Source organism: Cynocephalus volans, chromosome 7, assembly GCF_027409185.1.
Source record: "Cynocephalus volans isolate mCynVol1 chromosome 7, mCynVol1.pri, whole genome shotgun sequence".
Taxonomy (NCBI): domain Eukaryota; kingdom Metazoa; phylum Chordata; class Mammalia; order Dermoptera; family Cynocephalidae; genus Cynocephalus; species Cynocephalus volans.
In genome coordinates this window covers 129,034,659-129,056,589 of record NC_084466.1, presented here as the reverse complement: position 1 = coordinate 129,056,589, position 21,931 = coordinate 129,034,659, and the positions used below count along the sequence as shown (strand labels likewise).

General features: G+C 39.0%; 1 protein-coding gene across 1 annotated transcript in view; it reads right to left on the bottom strand.

The window, feature by feature from the left end:
* Positions 1–21,931, bottom strand: part of PI4K2A (phosphatidylinositol 4-kinase type 2 alpha) — a 50,771-nt gene that overhangs the window by 4,470 nt on the left and 24,370 nt on the right. Inside the window, exons 5-8 of the mRNA XM_063102341.1 lie at positions 7,014–7,075; positions 5,509–5,608; positions 4,624–4,757; positions 4,080–4,139 (exon numbers count right to left, since the gene is read on the bottom strand). Coding sequence (XP_062958411.1) covers positions 4,080–4,139; positions 4,624–4,757; positions 5,509–5,608; positions 7,014–7,075 — 356 coding nt within the window. The remainder of the gene's footprint in view (positions 1–4,079; positions 4,140–4,623; positions 4,758–5,508; positions 5,609–7,013; positions 7,076–21,931) is intronic.

Here is a 21,931-nt window from a genome sequence, read left to right as displayed (position 1 = left end):
TTCTCATCACCTAGTGACCTCATAGCTGTAGTGACATGATAGCACAACACATTATTCATGTCTGTGGTGATGCTGGTGTAAACAAACTTACTGTGTTGCCAGTTGTACAAAAGTATAGTACATACACAATTACATACATTACATAATACTTGATAATGAGAATAAACAACGACATTACTGGTTTATGTATTTACTATACTATACTTTTTATCACTATTTTAGAGTATGCTCCTACATATTAAAAAGAAAATTAACTGTAAAATAGCCTCAGGCAGGTCCCTCAGGAGGTATTCTAGAAGGAATTTTTTTTTTTTTTGGCAGTTGGCTTGTACAGGGACAGGGATCAAACCCCAGGCGTTGATGTTGGTGTTATTGGCACCATGTTCTAACCAAATGAGCTAACTGGCCACACCCTGGAATTGTTATCACAGGAGATGACAGCTCCATGTGTGTTATTGCCCCTGAAGACCTTCCAGAGAGACAAGATGTGAAGTGGAAGACAATGATATCAATGATCCTGACCCTGTGTAGGCCTAGCCTATTGTGTGTGTTTGTGTCTTAGTTTTTAACAAACAAAAGTTTTAAAAGTAAAAAAAAATTAAAAATATTAAAAACAGAAAAAACTTATAGAAGAATACAAAAAAAGAAAATATTTTTGTATAGCTATACCATGTGTTTGTGTTTTTAAGCTAAGTGTTATTATAAAAGACTTGAAAGTTTTTTTTTAAAGTTTATAAAGTAAAAAAATTACAGTAAGCAAAGGTTAACTTATTATTGAAAAAGGAAAAAAAATTTATCATTTAGTACAGCCTAAGTGTATAGTGTTACAAAGTCTGCAGTTGTGTACAGTGATGTCCTAGGCCTTCACATTCACTCACCACTTGCTCAGTGACTCACCCAGAGCAACTTCCAGTCTTGCAAGCTCCAATCATGGTAAGTGCCCTGTACAGGTGTACCATTTTTTATCTTTTATACTGTATTTTTAGTGCACCTTTTCTATGTTTAGATACACAAATACTTACTATTGTGTTACATTTGCCTACAATATTCAGTACAGTAACATGCTACACAGGCTGATAGCCTAGGAGCAACAGGCTACACCACGTAGCCTCGCTGTGCTATAGGCTATGCCATCTAGGTTTATGTAAATACACTCTATGATGTTTGGACAGCAACAAAATTGACTAATGACACATTTCTCAGAACATATCCCTGTCATTAATTGACACATGACTATATAGAGATAGATATTATTAAGATACATGGATACAGTGCAGAGATATGAGGTAAACATGGCTATATGTAACAATCAGTGAATGTAAGAGAAGATCCCACTGAGGCTTAAAAATTTTCAGATTCAAAAGTTGAAGAAAAATGTATAGCAGGCACATAATGCTAAAGAATAAATACTGTCTTTGAAAATGTTATTTTACTTTATTTATTTATTTATTGGCAGTTGGCCAGAAACAAGGCTTGAACCCTGGACCTTGGTGTTACCAACACTATGCTCTAACCAACTGAGCTAACTGGCCAGCCTGTAAAAATGTTAAAGAGGCTTTCTCTCAGACCCTAAATTCTTTTTAAGAAGTCTATTTTAATTACCTATACAAAAAGAAAACTGGAATATTACACACTTGAGAATTTTAATATTAGTATCTAACATACAATTTAATGTGTACCATAATTGTCCTAATAGAATCACAGCTATGCCAAATAAAAAACAATATAATTTTATATTTTTTATAATATAAAAGTATAATATAAAAATATTTTTATAATATTAAAATGTAATATAAAGAACAATATTATATTGTTTAGTCCTTTAAAATAATGAAGTAAGTGATTTATATAAAGTAGCTTGATTAAATAGTTGCATTAGAATCATAGGAAAACAATTATTTTAGAACTGGAAGAAACCTTAGAGACCAAACCCATTCTTTGCAAGACTAAAATATGCATTGCATTATCTTTGGGTAATGTTTGAAATGCCTTAAGTAAGATATTACAGACCACCCTAGAACTACTTAAGGATAGGGATTATGTCAGACCCTAGATTCTTTATCTAACTCCTGGTTAGAAGCCTTTACGTTGAGGAATAACTTCTATTACCTGACTCTTGTACCTCTGGGGACTCTTTACTTATGGGGACTTTGGCTCAGGGCCCTTGTACAGCCCACTTTGTGATTACAGCTCATCTAGGTAGACAGGCTTATGTCCTTTTTCCCTGTGCTATGTCAGACTTCTGTAGGGCAGAGGCTCATTTTGCTTTTATGTGTGAATGGTAGACAAATAAGGATGTGAATGATATACTGACCACCTGCATGTTGGGAGGAACCGGATGCTCATGGACTCTTAAGGCATTAGGAGGTAAACACTCTAGATTATAAGATGCCAAAAGCCCCTCTGAAGACATTAAGAGAACAAGATGGAGAGAAAGATAAAACTGCATTCCCCAGAACCTCCCCTACTTTTTGCATCCTGGATAATGGCCCTAAGTGGGTGTAATGGGAGGAGGGTTGCTATGATGTTGGCAAGGAACTGAACTGGGAAGGGATTAGAGAAGACAGTACAATTTGGACAGAGGCACAGCCTATATAACCTTGGGAAGCAAATTTATTCCTTTATGTTGTGTTTCATAATGCCAGAGTACATCATGTGGCTTTTAAGGTTTCCAAAAATTTTGCCAGCCTAATTGGGCCCTTAAATTACTTGGGAAATTTAGGAAGACCACATTTCTATTATTCGGACAGCTATAATAACTACAGCTCTTAAAACCTCTGTCCATCTCATTTTCAGGGAAAAATGAGCTCAGCAATCCCAAAAGGTTTTCTCACCAGAAGCCTTTAGCTAAATGGTAGGAAGAAGTAAATGTATAATTATGGCTGGGAAGACCCTTTTGTCCTTTAAAGATGTGAGAAGCTGACTGTTCTGTATATAAAATCATAATCATAATAGCCATCACGTATTGAGAGCTTCAACACACCAGGAACTACTCCTGTTTCAAATCATTTATCTCATAATAACCCTGTGAGGCAGGTACTGTTATTAATCCCATAATACAAGTGGGGAAACTAAGGGAAGGAGAAATTAAGTAACTTGCCCAAGACCTCACAGGTAGTAAACAGCAGAGCTAGGCTTCAAACCCAGGCACTCTGTCCATAGTTTGTGCCCTTAACTGCTAGGCCATCCACCTCTCTTTAATAAGACTTCAAAGTGATAAGCTTGATGCCAGTGCCCTATAGAGTTTTTGAACCATTTTCCAAGCATATTCTTTACTATACTTTGGAAGATAGATAATGCCCTGGGTTTCCGTAGCTCCCTTTGAAGGTGAAGTAGAAGGAGAAGAAATACTACAACTCATATCTGTAACAAAAAATTAACACCAAGGTCACAGATTAGAATCCCCACACTGGCCAGCCACCAAAAAAAAAATTTATAACAACAAAATTATAACCATAGTCAGTATCTAGGTGCTTACAATGTGCCAGACATTGTTTTTACTAAATGCTTGATAAGTATTATCTCATGCAGTCCTCCAGCCAACTGTGCAAAGTATTATTACTCTCCTATTTTTTTTTTTTTTTAAAGATGACCGGTAAGGGTATCCGAACCCGTGGCCTTGGTGTTATGAGCACCACACACCCCCGAGTGAGCCACAGGCTGCCCCAACTTTCCTATTTTATAAAAAAGGAAACAGACGCTCTTGCCCAAGGCCATGGAGCTTGTAAGTGGTGAAGCAATCTTACTCCAAAGCCCAGATCTTAACCACCAAGGCATACAGCCTGCCTTGAGCAACTTGAGGACAGGAAGCACTGGTTTATTTACCCATCAATTACCCAGAGATTGGCACAGAGGTAAGCACATAGTAAGTGTTTCACCAAGCACTGGATACCACGGAAGAGGTGGGAGATTTGAGAGAGCTATCTTTCCTCTCCTTTGTGTTGAAGCAGAGTCACAAATATGTATGGCAGAGTGAAAAGGGTGTAAAACACAAGCTTTATATGACATTTGCTCAATATGAGCACATAACCATCCCAGAGAGATCCCAAACAGACACCTGGAGGATGTCCCAAGCTTACCTGTCCCCGCATGACAGCAATTTGCTTATGGAACTGGCCCCTGTCAAAACCAGGATCTTTCTGCAAAAGAAAGGCAGAAGGAGATGGAACCTGTGTGAATGCCTCACAGGAACCTATTCTCTCTCCTAGTTGGAAGATTTCTAATAAAGAAAACCTCCATTAGGCTTATTAGGCTTAGTGAAGTCAGCTACCATCCCAAGAATCCCCGCTTTACAGATTGGGAAACAGAGAACAAATGAATATCTTATTCTCCATCTCAAACTCCAGTCTCCAGTGCTTCATTTGAAAATGAGAGTTCTGCAGACACACTGCAGCCACATGACACATGGGATACACACTAGTGTGATCCCACTTGCCCATTTCTTTCAAACCCATTCAAACCAGGTCCTGCTGTCCACACATGGGAATCTTGCTCTTCATTGGCTAACTGAAGTCAGAAGGGTGTTAGTCATTCCCTACTGGCTTGTGTCAAGACCAATTAGAAACCATTAGGAACTGTTGCTTCTATATGGGAATAAGGCTGAGTGAGGTTCCCAGGGCTAACCTTGAAGAGTTCATATAGGTCCTCCTCCAAGTCCTTGATGAAATTAGGGTCCGATATCTTTGGAAGAATCAGATCCTTGATCTCCTGAGAGAATGGGACTTTGGCCTGGGGCAACCAGGCCCAGTAAAAAGGATCTGAAAAGAGAAAAGGCCAAAAAGCAAAGCTGGTGTTGAAAAAGTCCCTGTCCGTCTGTGTCCTCTACTTATAGGGCACTTTCAAAGGAAGAACTCTTCTCTCTGACATACAACAGAAAAGAAAACTTGCAAATGCTGTTAATCATAAAGTTTATACAGCTAGAAATGGAGGAACCAGAATTCAAACCCAGATCTGCCTAACCCCAGAGCTCCTTCTCAGATATTGCAAGATCTTCCAAGATGAAAGCCTATCTAGAGGCAACTACTTGCCACTGAGACACTGAGATGGTCCATCTGAAAAGGAAGACTAGTGATGCAAAAGGGGCTAGTCACTCCCTACTTGCATTTCTTCTAAGTTTCTCAGTTATAACGGGGTAGGAAATGTCAACAAAGAAGACAGAACAGTGAGAGCAGCTTATATTTAGAGACACACATAAAATAAATTATAAAAAGACAGTCCTCAGAAACAATGAGAAGAATGCAAAGTGGAAATGCAAAAACTCATCTTTATGCTTCTAATTTCTAATCACCTTTATGCTTCCAATGGGAGTAATGTGAAGTAAAAATTATAACAACGGCCTACACTATGGAATAGTTGCCATGTGCCAACCATTGTGTTAAAGTGCCTGATCTGCATTACTGCATTAATTCGTAGAACAATCCTATGAGAGAGGTATTACTATCTCCATTGCATAGTGAGAAAACAGACTGAGTATGAGAAGAGCCAGACCACAGTGGTCTTGAGACTTACATGCCCTCCAGGAGTCAGGATGCTTCAGCGGGAAGGCCAGCCCATTGTCTATGGCAGCCACCTTGATGACAGGCTCCTTCACCACCACCCAGTCTGTGTCCTGAACAGCAAGGAAAGACTACTTACTGAGGCAAAGCAACCTATCATAACCAACCCTTATTCAATTTATTTTGAGTGACCTTCTGAAATACTTTCCATGTTGTTATCAGAACTTAGTACATTTATGGCACCTCTAACCTGGCTTGTTCAAGGATCTCAGAGTCCCTTTCTTATCTTAGAAAATGTGCACTTCCCCAGGAGTTGGATAAGACAATAATAAAAAGGGAAAGGAGATAAGAATCCTGTGAGTAGAAAAGAAGAAAGAAAAATCTGCCTCAATTGGCTGAGGTCCTTTTTTGTGGACCTTGACTCAGGTACCACTTCACTGGTGATATTTTCCAGCGAGAAAACAGAACCATGGAAGCTGACAGTTGGCTGCTCTTGCACAAGGGAATCTCTTTTGCTTCAGTGATACAAAAAAAGGAAAAGGATAAGAGCCAAATAGAAAGAGTGGGCAGGTCACCTGTGACAGTTCCTGTCAGGGACACTCACTGATTACATAGCTCCATACTTCAGGTTCACTGGTGACATCACAGGAACAGAAACTGTGGTTCCAGGACACCTGCATTAGAATCCCCTGGGATACCTTATTAAAATCATGGAATCCTGAGTTATGCCCCAGACCTGATCAATCAACTTACGGGGGAAAGATCTGAAGAATCTGTACTATTTTTGATAAGCTCTTCAGATGATTCAGGCACAAAATTTAAAAGCCACTATTAGAGAAGAAAGTAAAAACACTATAAGGAATAAAAACCAACCTCACTCTTCTCCAAGTAGCCTTCCTGCTGATTTTTTAAAAAAAAACACACAGTCTGAGCAGAAATAGAGAAGAGTGGTGGAGGATGAAGGGAATGAGAGAGTAAAGAAAGCTGCAGGAGCAGCTCTTCCTAAACTTATGTTCTATGGAATCGTGGTTGTAAGAAAAGTGCCCCAAGGTTAAAAAAGCGTAGAAATCACTGTGCCAAATAAAATTAAACAGGTTCATTTAATGCAGTACATTTCAGACCTTACTATGCTATTGTGCAATGTGAAGATCAAAGAAAGGAACAGAGTGTGTAATATCACCCAAACTTACTTGACCTTTTTTTTTTTTGGCAGCTGGATAGTACAGGGATCGAATCCTGGACGTTGGTGTTATGAGCACCATGCTCTAACCAACTGAGCTAACCAGCCAGCCCATCTGACCTCTTCTTTACACTATTCCTATTAACATCAGTCAGTAGAATATTCCTTAAAATACAGACTGAGAAAAACTATACCAAATATTAACCTATTAATTTTAAACACATGTGCTTCCCTGATTTTTCTGAACTTATGTGACCTAAATCTTGACCATTTTATGTGATTCTATATTATGCAGATACTACTCATCCTTTTCTTCAAAGTATACATCAATCTCTTACCCGAGAGCTAGAACTATCCATTGGACAGTCATATTTAATCAGCCAGTTGTCATTGCCTCGATCTGAGAAAAGAAATAATAAAGTTAATAGAAAAAATTGGGGTGACTTTCAATTTTAGTAATGGTGTACTACATATTTTGGACACTTGAACCAATCCTTCTATGGAGAATGACTATGAAAGCTAAATAAAATATTTTTAAATCTCTTGAAGCACTGAAGATTTTAACAAGACCTTAAAGAATTTGAGTCAAGATCTGGGAGAGCATGGAAATCCAAAGAGCCCAGCATTTGTGGCTCCTTTTCCCCAACAGCATTTGCTGATTTGGGAAGAGGGGGCTAAAAGGTTGAGAGGGGGGATAGTGTTCTAGCAGCCTTGTGGAGTTAAAGACAAAAGCTGCAATACACTGACTAGACAGGGGTGAGGAGACCCGAGGAAATTACCCATGCTTTGGGTTGAGGCCTGAAGAGCTACACCCTGGAATTAAGCCAAGCTACCCCTCAACACTTGAAATTAAAATGATCCTGGATTGCTAGTGCCCTGGCTGTTTGTCAAAAGCAAGCTTCCTCCTCCAGGCAGCATTTATATAAGCATCCTAGGCCTTTAAATAGTTCTACAATTTCTCATGACAATATCTGACAATCAAAAATCAGGTACACAGGGCCGGCCCATGGCTCACTTGGGAGAGTGTAGTGCTGACAACAAGTCAAGGGTTAAGATCCCCTTACTGGTCATCTTTAAAAAAAAAAAAAAAAATCAGCTACACAGAGAGACAAGATGACAAAAAAAGAAACAAAAGAAAATTAAAACATATCTAAAGTGGCTCCAAACAATGGAAATATCTTATATATACTTTAAAATGTTCAAGATAAAATCCTTAATATGTTTAAGAAGATAAAAGTCAAGATTAAGAATATCAGCAGAAAATAAGAATCTATAAAAATTAATCAAATAGAAATTCTTGAACTCAATAAATACAATTACCGAAATTAAAACTCAACTGATGAGTTTAACAACAAATCACACTGAAGAGAGAAGTAGTGATTTGGAAAATAGGTCACAAGAAAATAGCCAGAATGAAGCACAAAGGGGAAAAGGATATATACACAGATGTACCTAACACCATGTAATTGGAGTCCCCAAAGGAGAGGAGAGAAAAAAATGAATAAAAAGTAATATTTAAAGAGATAATATCTGGGCCGGCCCGTGGCTCACTTGGGAGAGTGTGGTGCTGATAACACCAAGGCCATGGGTTTGGATCCCTATATAGGGATGGCCGGTTAGCTCACTTGGGAGAGCCTGGTGCTGTCAACACCAAGTCAAGGGTTAAGATCCCCTTACCGGTCGTCTTTAAAAAAAAAAAAAAAAAAAGATAATATCTAAGACTTTTCCAAAATTGACAAAAGATGAACTGTGGACTCAAGAAGCTCTATGAATCTCTAAAAGGATAAATACAAAGAAAAGTACACCTAAGCATATCATAGTCAAAATCCTGAAAGCCAAAGAGAGGGAAAATGTTAAAAGGAGCTAGAGAAAAGGACAGATTACCTTCAAAGCAGCAATAATAATACTGACAATTGACATCTCCACAGGAACCACAGGAACAAGAAGACAATGGAATTTTAAACCACTGAAAGAAAAGAACTGCCAAGCCTTCTACACCCAGCAAAAATATCCTTCAAAAATGAAGCTGAAATAAAGACAATCTCAAACAAAAGTGGAGCATTCATCAGCAGCAGACTAGTGCTAAAATATTCTCCAAGTCAGAAGAAAACTATCCCAAATAGAAGCTTGGAGATGCAGGAAGAAATAAAGAACAAAAAAATGGGTAAATATGTTAGTAAATCTAGGTAAATATTGTTAGTTTTGTTTAGGTGTGATAGTAGCATAATTTTTTTTTAACAAAAATTTACCCTATACTGAAATAATTATGAATAAAATTATATCTGGGATTTGCTTCAAAATAATAAAAGGAGGAGGTAAGTAAATGGAGGTGTGTAATGAGACTGGATTGGTCGTGTATTGATGGTTGTGGGGTTGGCATGACCAACTGGTCATCCAGTTCATGCAGGTTCATTATTTGCTTACTTATGTATGTTCAAAAGTCTCCACAATTAAAAGTTTATTAATAACAGTAATAATAATGATGAAAAAGAAAATAACAGTAAAAATAATGATGACAATATTGTCTTTAAAGTTTTAAATAAATGTGTTTATAAATACATATATACACACATAAACATATATGTATATATACATATATAATTAAAACACATGACATTAATAGTATAAGAGTCTGGAGATGGGTAAATGGAGTTTCCGAGATCTTTGCATTGTCCAAGAAAGTAGTAAAAGTACCAATATTTTAATGTTAAAATTAGGGAAATCAACGGGCCGAGCCCGTGGCGCACTAGGGAGAGTGCGGCGCTGGGAGCGCGGCGACGCTCCCGCGGCGGGTTCGGATCCTATATAGGAATGGCCGGTGCACTCACTGGCTGAGTGCCGGTCATGAAAAAGACAAAAAAAAAAAAAAAAAAAAAATTAGGGAAATCAAGAATTCATATGGTAGTCTTTAGGGTGAACACCAAAAGAAAAGACAAAGAATATACAACTTCCAAGCTAAAAGAAGGGGGAAATGAAATAATTATAAAATAATTCAAAAGAAACCAAGAAAGGAAAGGAGAAAAAAGATCATAAACAGAAAGGGAGAAAAAAACATAAAATAGTTAAAAACATAAAAAGCAAATAATAAGATGGTAGATACAAATCCAAATATATCTAAAATAACATTACAGATAATTGAACTAAATGCTCTAATTAAAATATAACAATTGTCTTGCTGGATAAATAAAACCCAACTACCTGCTGCTTACAAGTGATGCATCTAAAAGTATAAGGATATAGAAAGGTTGAAAGGATTAATAAAAAATTATAAAAGACATATAATACAAAAAGTTAATGGAAGCTGATGATCCTAAGTTAATATCAGATAAAATAGACTTTGAAAGGCAAAAAGCATTACCAACAATAAAGATTCTTCATAATAGTAAACGGTACAACTGACCAGGAAGATATAATACTTACAAATTTCTATGTACCTAATATCAAAGCCTCAAAATAAGTAAAGAGAAACAGACAAAACCACATCCACAATGGGAAACGTTAATATAACTTATTTCTTGAACCGACAACCAGGGGAAAAAAAAAAAAGAGAGAGAGAGAGAAGATTTGAACAATACAATTGACAGACAACCTAACTGACATATATAGAACACTGCACCTAACAACTGCAAAATATACATACCTCTCAAGCACACATAAAGCATTTACAAAAAATGACTACAGGCCAAGCCATAAATCAAGTCTCAACAAATTTCAAAGTACTAAATTATATCTTCTTTGACCATGGTATAATTAAGGTAGAAATTAAAAGAAAATAAACAAAAAACTAAAAAATTCATATATGCATAGAAATTAAGAAATATTCTTTCAGGCCAGCCAGTGGCTCTCTGGGGAGAGTGTGGTGCTAACAAAACCAAGTCAAGGATTAAGATCCAGTTACAGGTCATCCTTAAAAAAAAAAAAAAGAAATATTCTTTTAATCCCTACATATTGCTATGGAGTGTTCCCTAGAATGTACTGTTAGATGAAAAAAGCAAAGTACAGAACAGTTTGTATAGTATGCTACCTTTAATAGAGAGGTTTGTTGCAAAACACAGCTTATTTGCTTTTAAATATATATATATGTTTTTTATTTATTAATATTATATTTTTACATTCTATGTTTTTGTGGAGCAGTTGAGGGGGAGGGGGAGAGAGGAAGGGGGAAGGAAATAAGATGAGAGAAGTAGGAGGAGGGAGGGCTTCCTTGAGGACATGGCACCCCCATCATTCTGGCAGGGGAGACCAGGGAGTTTCCAGAGGCAGCTCGGTGGTCACTGCTGGGCTGGTTGCGAATGTCAGGGGGGCTTGGCCCAGAGGCTTCCTTCAATGGCTTGGTGCTCGACGCTGGGCTGGGTGTGGTCATTGCGGGGGGCATGGCTGAGGCCCACTGCCATCTCCCCTCCCTAGCTTGAGAGCCCAGGGGGCTTCTAGTCCTTCTAGGTTTTATAGGTATTCTTTGGTGATGTCAGACCTTTACCAGTTAATATCAGACTTTGTCTCTGATCTGTAGATATTTTGTTTTTTCTTTCAGTTCTGTGTTGGATTATTTGCTGTTCCCACCACTTAAACTCTGCACTGGAACTAATTTGTTGTCCTTTGCTTATTTCTAAAATGGGGGAACTTCCTGTGGGGATCAACACTTGACCCTGTGGTTGAGCTAAATTGCTCCTTTGCTGCTGATTCCCTGGGGAAGGCTTTTTGTGCAGCTCAGGTTTGTTTTTTGTTTTTTTTTTAAAAAAGATGACCGGTAAGGGGATCTCAACCCTTGGCTTGGTGTTGTCAGCACCACGCTCAGCCAGTGAGCTAACCGGCCATCCCTATATAGGATCCGAACCCGTGGCCTTGGTGTTATCAGCACCGCACTCTACCGAGTGAGCCACGGGCCGGCCTTGCAGCTCAGGTTTTAATGGTTGGCCTTGTATGTACTTCTCGGTCTCATGAGGTCCAGTACACCTGGGCTGTGTGGAAACTCTGGTCTGGGCCTGAATCTTTTCAGCAAACTGCACCCCCTGCAGTTCTGTATTCCTGACCAGTCACCACTGCATGGTCCTGTGCTGACTGGGAAGCAGATCAGCTGTCCATGCTGTGCCCCAATATTCCCCCAATGGCCAGTCTCCCCAACCCCCTGCATTCCAAACACTTCCCACGGGGCCGATTGTGTACTGGTCGCTTGTGATGATTCACCAGCTTCTCATTGCCTCCTTTTTTCTGTTGTCTGTGGCTCCTCTCTCCTGTGTGGGTCCACAGGAACCCTGTTAATGGTCTTGCTGGCCTGGGAGCCAGCAAGGCCCTCTTCTCCCCTGCCTCATCCAAGCAACTTCATACAAAGGGCATAGCTGCAGCTTTTGCCAGTTCTTGCTCCATGAAACTTTGAGGAAGCAGGGGCTCAAAATGGTGGGAGCGATCCTTTCTTTCTCTCATCGTGGCTTCTCCTGCCTTCATGAACTCCATAGGTCTCTCCTCCTCTTCCCCTGAGTTCTAGTGTCCTCAGCTTGGCTGTCGTTGGTTTTTAATAGTTGTAAATTGGTTGATTTGTGGGAGAGTGATGCTAGGGACTGTTTATTCTGCTATCTTGACCAGAAGCCCATATATATAAATTTTTTTTTAACAAAAGAACAACACAAGTACTAATAAAAATGGTTACCTGTGGGAGAAAAGTATGGAACAGTTTGGAGGGGATGAGGATAAAAAAGAGACTTCCAATGTATCTTGTTTTATAGTTTTGACTTTGGAATTTAAATGTTTTACACAATTATTTTTAAAACTACATTAAAATGAGAAAAAAGCAATCTAAAAATTAAAAATGAATAGAAATTGGTGAAATTAATTACATACCAAATTAGTGACTCAACCATAAAGAAAATAATTGACTTGAAAAAACTGTGATTTGAATATACATCCAGAGTAGAACATACCAAAGGACAAAAATTACAGAGAAATCTTAAACTATAACAAGTCATCATGTTGTTAGTAATAATATTGGTATTAATATTTTGAAAATATGTATATATTTTTGAATAAAGAAAATTATTACTTTGTTGGTAGAAAATAGTACTAAAGAAAAAGATAATTAAAAAGTTAGGTAAAGAATCATGTAATATTAAATCAGTACTGGAAATGTTAGTATAAATTTATCATGTATTACTAAGTATTTCCTTGTTCTGTCCATTAAAAAAGCTTAGAAGCAATTATCAACCCAGTAGCAATGAACACTCATAGCTCTCAGATTATGGTCTCTAAATACATTTTTCCACTAAAAGGAACCAGGGCTCCTGGGAGAACTGGCTGATTCCAGGTTGGGGCAGAAAATGTATTTTAAAAAGTCTGGAACAAATTGATGTAACAGAAATACTTATCAATACTCACTTAAGTACTTAAAAATTTTTAAAGTAAAGTTAATTGGTCACCTTTTATATATTTGCTTGGGTACAAAACTCAATCTGAAAATTGATAAAAGGAAGGAATCAAGTACTTATCCTAATTTGGATGCCCAGGGGCCCTGGGAGATGGGGGCTGTGGGCCTGAACCCTGCTCCCACTGCATATCCAGGCCAGCAATGGAAGCAGCCGATGCCCAGGATCCTGAGATGATGGCCAAGCCAGCCCTGCCCCAACCCACAACCAGATCCTAGGATGTACTTATCAACCACAGGTGTTTCTTTGGGGTGTGAGTTATGTGCTTATGTCCTTCACCAAATTTCTGCTCAGATTTTGCTAATTCATTTTTAGGAGCTCCCTTTAGCAATAAGGATGTTAATCTTTGTGTGTTTGGGGAAAAAAAAAAAAAAAAAAGGAGAAAGTAGAATAATGCTTACTGGAGGCTGGAATGGTGGGGGTGGGGGAAGATTAGGGGTGAACTAATGGGAACAAACTATGCTATCTACCCTAAGTGAATCATTGTGCAACATATGCATGTGTTGAAACAACACACCATATCCCACAAAAATAAAAGTGAATTTAAAAAAAAGTATTTATCCTATTTTATTATGGTGGAGTAGGTAAAAGGCTGGTGAGAAACTATATATAAGGAGGACCGAGCTGAAAACAACTGAAGCCACCGAACAATAGTAATATTACAAAAAGAGATGTTTGGACATTATATGCCTCATGAAAAGATGTAAGAGGAAAGACAAAACAATATGTATAAAGTATTCTTGCAAAAAAATGGAACATATTATTACTAATTCTGATATTTGGAACAATGTTAATAGTTTCACAAATTTTGAATTCTAGCTAGTAGTTTTTTCCTCCATATAGAAATTAAGTCAGTAGTTCTGAAACTAATTTCTGCATATTCTGGGATTAAACAAATAAGTAAATATATTGTGAATAACGGGGACCAGATTTCTCCTTGTCAAGAAAGGAATTACAAATATGGAAAGAAAGAAGGCTAGAATGAATCCTGTGGTGTCAGGATGAAAATGGAGATATCAGTATGAATTCATGATTTTTAATATATAGAGATAAATACAGAAATGGATATTAATCGGTATATATGTATGTATTTATAAATATATATATAAACATATATTTCCTAGTTCTGTCTGCTAAGAGATCCTAGGAGCAATGATATCCCAGGAACAATGAGTACAACCAGCACCCAGATCCTGGCTTCTAAATAGCGTTCTCCAATAAGAAGAAACAGGGCTCCTTGGAGAAATGGCTGGTTCCAGAGCTGGGACTAAAGATGAACCTAGAATATCTTGTGGCAGAAAGTAAGGAAGTGCTCAAAGAATCATGGGGACATGTCAAAAGGACACAGGTACAAGGCTGAAAGGGTTCTGACTGGCCAAATCTGAGACAAATAATAATGACATAATAAGATTAAAACCCACTAAATAAAATAACCTATGAGTCCATACTGATATAAATAGACAATGGGGGGGAAGGAAAGCCTATTCTTACAGTAGAACACCAACTCATAAATGTAGATGTAACAGAATTAGAAAAACCACCATTTGGAACCTATTATAGTAATATTCATTCAGATAAGAATCATCAACAGATTCAAAACTGGTGAATGAATGCTTGAGGAATAACAGGATATTTATATAATCACAAAGTATGTAAAGGGATGTCTCCACACAAAGGAATAAATAGTAACTTTACAATACAGAAAATCTCAAAGTTAAACACATTAACCAAGAGACCAAAATTAACATCATCAGTAATGGGATACTACGTGTTTCCTGATATTACACACCAAGAACATAACGCCATTTCTGTGGAATTCCTGCCAAAAAATGCGTAATCTGAATCTAATCATGAGGAAACAGACAAACCCAAATTTTTTTTTTTTTTTTTTTTAAAAGATGACCGGTAAGGGGATCTTAACCCTTGACTTGGTGTTGTCAGCACCAAGCTCACCCAGTGAGCTAACCAGCCATCCCTATATGGGATCCGAACCTGTGGCCTTGGTGTTATCAGCACCACACTCTCCCAAGTGAGCCACGGGCCGGCCAAACCCAAATTTTTATTCTGCAATAAAGAACATCATGAGGAAAACTGGCAAAATCTGAATAAGGTCTATAGATCAGATGACAGCATTGAATCTGTATTTTCCTAAAATTTTTAATAGCTATACTATTGTTATGTAAGAGAATGTCCTTCTTTTGTAAGAGAATGTCTGCAACGTATTTTCAGACGGTTCAGGGAAAAAAAATATGTATGGCAAGAGAGATTAATAAAGCAAATGTGCTAAGATGTTAACATCTAGGGAATCTGAGTAAAGAATACATGAAAATTCTTTATACCATTCTTGCAATATTTCTGCTAATCTAAAATTATGTCAAAACAAAAAATTTTTTTTAAATTCAAACCTGAATTTGATCAAGGCCTACCAGTCAATTTACAGGAAACACAGGAATGGAGGATGACAAATCTACGATGTGGAAATTCTACAAGGAAAATACCCAGTTTCTTCAGCAAATAAAAGGCAAGGGGGGAAAAAAATACATAGAACATTTTCTAAATTAAAGACAGTTGACAAACATTAAGCAAACATAATATGTGCCTTGTTTAGATCATGATTTCAAAAAACCAACTATACAACTATTTTTTATGAGACAACTAGTGTAATTTGAACACTGAAAGGACATTAGATAATGATTATACTAAAAGAAATGTCTTTATCACTTTGAGGACATATGGAATCATTTACGTATATTATGACATGATGTCTTGGATTTGCTTTAAAATGATCCAGCAGGGGATGGAGGTGGCAGGAAATGAGCCTTTACATAACAACTATTGAAGCTGGTAACAGGGACCTGGAGGTTTATTTATTTATTTATTTATTTTTAAAAAGATGACCGGTAAGGGGATCTTAACCCTTGACTTGGTGTTGTCAGCACCAGGCTCTCCCAAGTGAGCTAACTGGCCATCCCCTATATAGGGATCTGAACCCGTGACCTTGGTGTTATCAGCACCACACTCTCCCAAGTGAGCCACAGGCTGGCCCTGACATGGAGGTTTATTACACCTTCTCTCTACTTTGTTGTAGTTTGAAATTTTCCATAATAAACAGCCAAAAAATTATTCAAAAAAATTTTAATAATTTATTGATCAAAGAAGAAATCACGAAGGAAATTATAAAATATTTTGAACTGATTACAATGAAAGAATGAATATATAGGATGCACCTATGATTAAGATGAAATTTAAGTCCTAAGTGCATATATTAGAAAAAAAGAAAGGCTGGGTCAGGCCCATGGCTCACTCGGGAGAGTGTGGTGCTGATAACACCGAGGCCATGAGTTTGGATCCCATATAGGGATGGCTCGTTAGCTCACTGGGTGAGCGTGGTGCTGCAACACCAAGTCAAGGGTTAAGATCCCCTTACCAGTCATCTTTAAAAAAAAAAAAAAGAAAAAGAAAGGAAAAAAAGACAGGCTAAATAAAGATCAATAATCGAAGAGAGAGGATTCTGAGTCTATGGTGGAGTAAAAAGCAACAGAAATCATTCTCTCCACCTGGACAACTGCATTGGCAGAATATCTGATGTAACTACTTTGGAACTCTGGAGTCTACGAAAGGCATGCAACTTCCAGGAGAAAGCCTGGATGGTAAATTGGGGTTAATTTTGGTCAATTCTGGCTCTTAGCACACTAGCAGCTACCCACCCCCAACCCTTCAGGCACATAGCAGAAATCTGTGCACATATTCCTGGAGCAGCTTTCAAATAGTTTAAAGGATCCAAGGTGGACAAAAAGGACCCTGTTCTCCAAATATTGGAGATCTGTGCTCTGATCATTGATCACTATTTCTGATCATAGAGATGCACATGAAGAGGCCAGAGGCCATTGTTGTCGCACCTCTTCCCTTTGTTGCAAGCCCCTCCCTCTCTGGCTAAAGTGACTACCAGGGAATTTAAAGAGCCAGTGAGCTTTTCATCCTTTTTACTTTCCCCCTTTGTTTTTTTTTTTTTTTTTTCTTTTTCTCCTCTTGGGAGCCAGACATTAAAGACTAGGATATTCACAAAAAAAAAAAAAAAAGAAAGAAAGAAAGAAAGAAAGAAAAGTAAAGAAAAAAAAACCACAAAAAACACAAAAAAGACTAGGACATTCAAAAGCAACCACATATATGGGGGAAATTAGAAATTCACTGTGCATGTCCAGGGGAAGGCTTTGGTTCAGAAAAGATGTGAAAAGACCTTAAATTTACACCTCAAGTTGATCTTTAGCACAAAGACAGCCTACAACAACAACAACAAAAATCCAAAAATAGAACACAGTAAACCGTGTGGAAGGGGAAGAATCTGATTGTCAGAGTTAATACATTATTAGATTCAAATGTCCAGTTTTGAACAAAAAAATCATGAAGGTATACAAAAAAACAGTAAAGTGTGGCCTATTCAAAGGAAAAAAATAAACCAACAGAGACTGTTCCTGAAAAAGATCTGATGGAAAATCTACTAGACAAAGACTTTAAAACAACTGTCTTGAAGATGTTCAGAGAAATAAAGGAAGATGTGGAGAAAGTCAACAAAACAATGCATGAACAAAATAGACATATTAACAAAGAGACAGAAAAACTAAAAAGAAAACACAAAGAAATTCTGGAGCTGAAAAGTACAATAACAGATATGAAAAATTCATTAGTGGGATTTAAAGGCAGACTTGAGCAGGCATTGGAAAAAAATCAACAAACTTGAAAATAAGACAATGGAAATTGTCTGAGGAACAGAAAGAAAAAAGATTGAAGAAAAGTAAACAGAGTCTAAGAGACTTGTGGGACACTACCAGCAAACAGACCAACATATGCATTGTGGATGTCCCAGAAGAGAGAGAGAAAGGGGGAGAGAGAATATTTAAAGAAATAATGGCCAAAAACATCCCAAATTTGATCAAAGACATGAATATAAACATAGAGTTCAGGGTTTCAAGATGGCGGTGGCTGCGGCGGCTGGCGCGGAGTAGCTGAGGTGGAAAAGGCGGCCACTGGGCCTCAGGCAGCCGGGAAACTTGTGGACCTTCCTCTTGCCATCTCTTAAGGGAGGACCGCAGCAGCTGGCTAGTCGTGGGGGCTGACCGCCACTTTGCCCCCGGCAGGAGAGGCTGCCTCACTTACAGGCAACAGCTTTGAAGTGTGGAGCAGGAAAAGAACTGTTTCTTAGCTGCAAAAGCGAGTCTCGAAACAGGGAACACAGCGCCAGGGCTGCTGTGGATGCAGACAGGATCCCAGAGGCCGGGGCCGCGCTGAAGGCGGCCAGCTGCCCTATTCAGGATTTGAGGTTTCAGGCCAGCATTAAAGAAGATTCCTGGGAGCGCCCAAGCCGCGCCGCAACTGAACAGCCCGAGGCAGCAGCGGCCGAGAACGGGGAAGGCAACAAACCAGAGGCAGAGAGTGAGCACCCGACCCGGCACAGCACTGTGAGTGACCCCTAGCCCAGCTCTGTTCGGGGGGCTGACGCCCACCCGGCTCCCGCCTGCATCACCGGTTCACTCAACTCCCCGGGGCTGCCTCCATTTTCCCAGGTGCTGGCAGCTCTGCCCAGCTCGGCCGTCACTGAGCCTTCCCACTTGCTTGGCCCAGCGCAGGGCTTTCCGGAGCCTGCGGGCCGGCCTCCCCTCCTACCCCCTCCGCGGTTCTCTAGCGGGGCTGGTGGCGTGGGGCGTCCCCAGCCAGTGTCAGGAGGGCAAGGAAGTACGGGCGGGCCAACTGTCACTCCACCACACCCTGGACTCCAGCCCCCGGTAAACTTCCTGTTACTGGGAGGCAGATACCATCTCTGCGGCCACCAGTTTGGAAAAAAGCCTAATGAATTTCTGGTTGGGAATAGTGTGGTAGGAGAGTTCCCAGGTCCACTTGAACCTGCCAGAGAGCTGGCTGCAGGTGGGCGGTAGATTCGGTCTATGCCGGGGGGATACAAAGGTGAACAAGTCCCAAGAAAGATCTACACAGTGCTACAAAGGCACCCAGAGCGACCGGTCGTCTGTGCTACCAGAAACCTGGCAGACTTCCTGGGCGAGGCAGGGCCCAGCAGGCTCTTGAAGGCCCAGCTGATAGACGAGGGTTGCAGAAGACACGCCCCAGCCCAGCACAGTGCGCACAGAGGGAGGAGACGTGCGGCCAGGGAGGCGGAGACTCGACAGAAACCACACACCCTGTGGGGTCGCCACTGCATGATCCAACAGCCTGGGCCAGAGCACACGGAACAGGGAGAAGTCCTGCACAGGAAGTGAAAGCTCAAAAGAGATCACACACCCTGTGGTACGTGATCCACCAGCCCAGCAGAGTCCAAGCTGGCCAGAAAGGTGGCTCCCCCGAGAAGCCCAAGACCCGAGGCAACCACACACACAAGGCACTAGAGGCCAACTGAGCAGTCACGGAGGGAGCCATACGAAATTGGCAACCACAGCAACATCCTAGTTAGTCATTAGTCTCAAACCGGTGGTCTGTGCAACCCCCTGCCACAATGAATAAACACCAAAAAAAAGATACCAGAAATACAAAAAATCAAGAAAGTACACCACCAAAAGTTAATAAATCTCAAACTCTAGATCCTATAGAACTTGAAATGACTGACAAGGAATTTCGAGTGATAATTCTAAGGAAACTGAATGAGATACAAGAAAACTCAGCTAGACATCATGATGAAATGAGGAAAAATATACAGGATCTGAAAGAGGAAATGTACAAGGAAATCAAAGTCCTGAAAAAAAATGTAGCAGAACTTGCTGAACTGAAGAAGTTATTCAGCGAAATAAATAACACAACGGAGAGTTTAACCAGTAGGCTTGTCGAAGTTGAGGAGAGAACCTCTGAACTTGAAGATGGGCTGTTTGAAATAACACAAGCAGACAAAAAGAAAGAAAAAAGAATCAAGGACATTGAAGAAAATCTGAGAGAGATATCAGACAACCTTAAGCGCTCAAATATCCGAGTCATGGGTATTCCAGAAGGGGAGGAAAATGGAGATTCCATTGAAAACATATTCAACAAAATAGTGGCAGAAAACTTCCCAGGTATAGGAAAAACCACAGATCTTCAGATCCAGGAAGCTCAACGATCTCCAAACGTATTCAACCCAAAAAGGCCTTCTCCAAGACACGTCATAGTCAAATTGGCAAAACTCAGAGACAAAGAGAGAATCTTAAAAGCTGCAAGAGAGAAGCGTCAAATCACCTATAAGGGAGCCCCAATCAGGCTAACATCAGACTTTTCATCACAAACCCTAAAAGCTAGAAAGGAATGGGATGATATTTTCAAAATACTAAAAGACAAAGATTGCCAGCCAAGAATACTCTACCCTGCAAAGCTATCATTCCGAAATGAAGGGCAAATAGTATATTTCTCAGACAAACAAAAACTGCGGGAGTTCACTACCACACGACCACCCTTACAAGAAATCCTCAAGGGAGAACTGGGTTTGGTTCCTGAAAAATAACTACCACTGCCATAAAAACCCAAGAAAAATCAAAACCCACTAGTATAATAAAAATGGCATTCATGAAGAGAAAACAAGCAAACAAAAACGCTATCTACAACCTAAGGAACCAACAAACACAGAAACCAAACAGTAAATCAGAAAGCAAGGAACAAAAGACACCTAAGACAACCAAACAACCAATAAAATGCTAGGAATAAATCAACACCTTTCAATAACAACTCTTAATGTAAAAGGCTTAAATTCCCCAATCAAAAGACACAGACTGGCTGACTGGATCAAAAAGGAAGACCCAACTATATGCTGCCTACAAGAGACCCACCTCACCCATAAAGATTCACACAGACTAAAAGTGAAAGGATGGAAAAAGATTTACCATGCAAACAGAAAAGAAAAACGAGCTGGAGTAGCTATTCTTATATCTGACAAAAATAGACTTTAAACTAAAAACCATAAAAAGAGACAATGAGGGACACTACTTAATGATAAAAGGACTGATCCATCAAGAAGACATAACAATCATAAATATGTACGCACCCAATGTTGGAGCAGCCAGATTTATAAAACAAACTCTATTAGACCTAAAGAAGGAAATAGACACTAATACCATAATAGCAGGGGACCTGAACACCCCACTGTCAATATTAGACAGATCATCTAGGCAAAAATCAGTAGAGAAACACACGATCTAAACAAGACTCTAGACCAATTGGAATTGGCAGATATCTACAGAACATTCCACCCAACAACCTCAGAATATTCATTCTTCTCATCAGCACATGGATCATTCTCCAGGATAGATCACATATTAGGTCACAAATCAAGTCTCAATAAATTTTAAAAAATTGGAATTATCCCATGTATCTTCTCAGACCACAATGGATTAAAACTAGAAGTTAATAACAAACGAAACTCTGGAAACTATACAAACACATGGAAATTAAACAGCATTCTACTTAATGACATATGGGTCCAAGAAGTAATCAAGAAGGAAATCAAAAAATTTATTGAAACTAATGAAAACAATGATACATCATACCAAAACCTGTGGGATACTGCAAAAGCAGTATTGAGGGGGAAATTTATTGCATTAAACGCTCACTTCAGAAGAATGGAAAGATGGCAAGTGAACAACCTAACACTTCACCTTAAAGAACTAGAAAAACAAGAACAATCCAAACCTAAAGTTAGCAGATGGAAAGAAATCATTAAGATCAGAGCAGAACTGAATGAAATTGAAAACCAAAAAACAATTCAAAAGATCAACGAATCAAAAAGTTGGTTTTTTGAAAAGATAAATAAAATTGACAAACCATTAGCATGGCTAACAAAAAAAAGAAGAGAGAAGACTCAAATAACAAAAATTAGC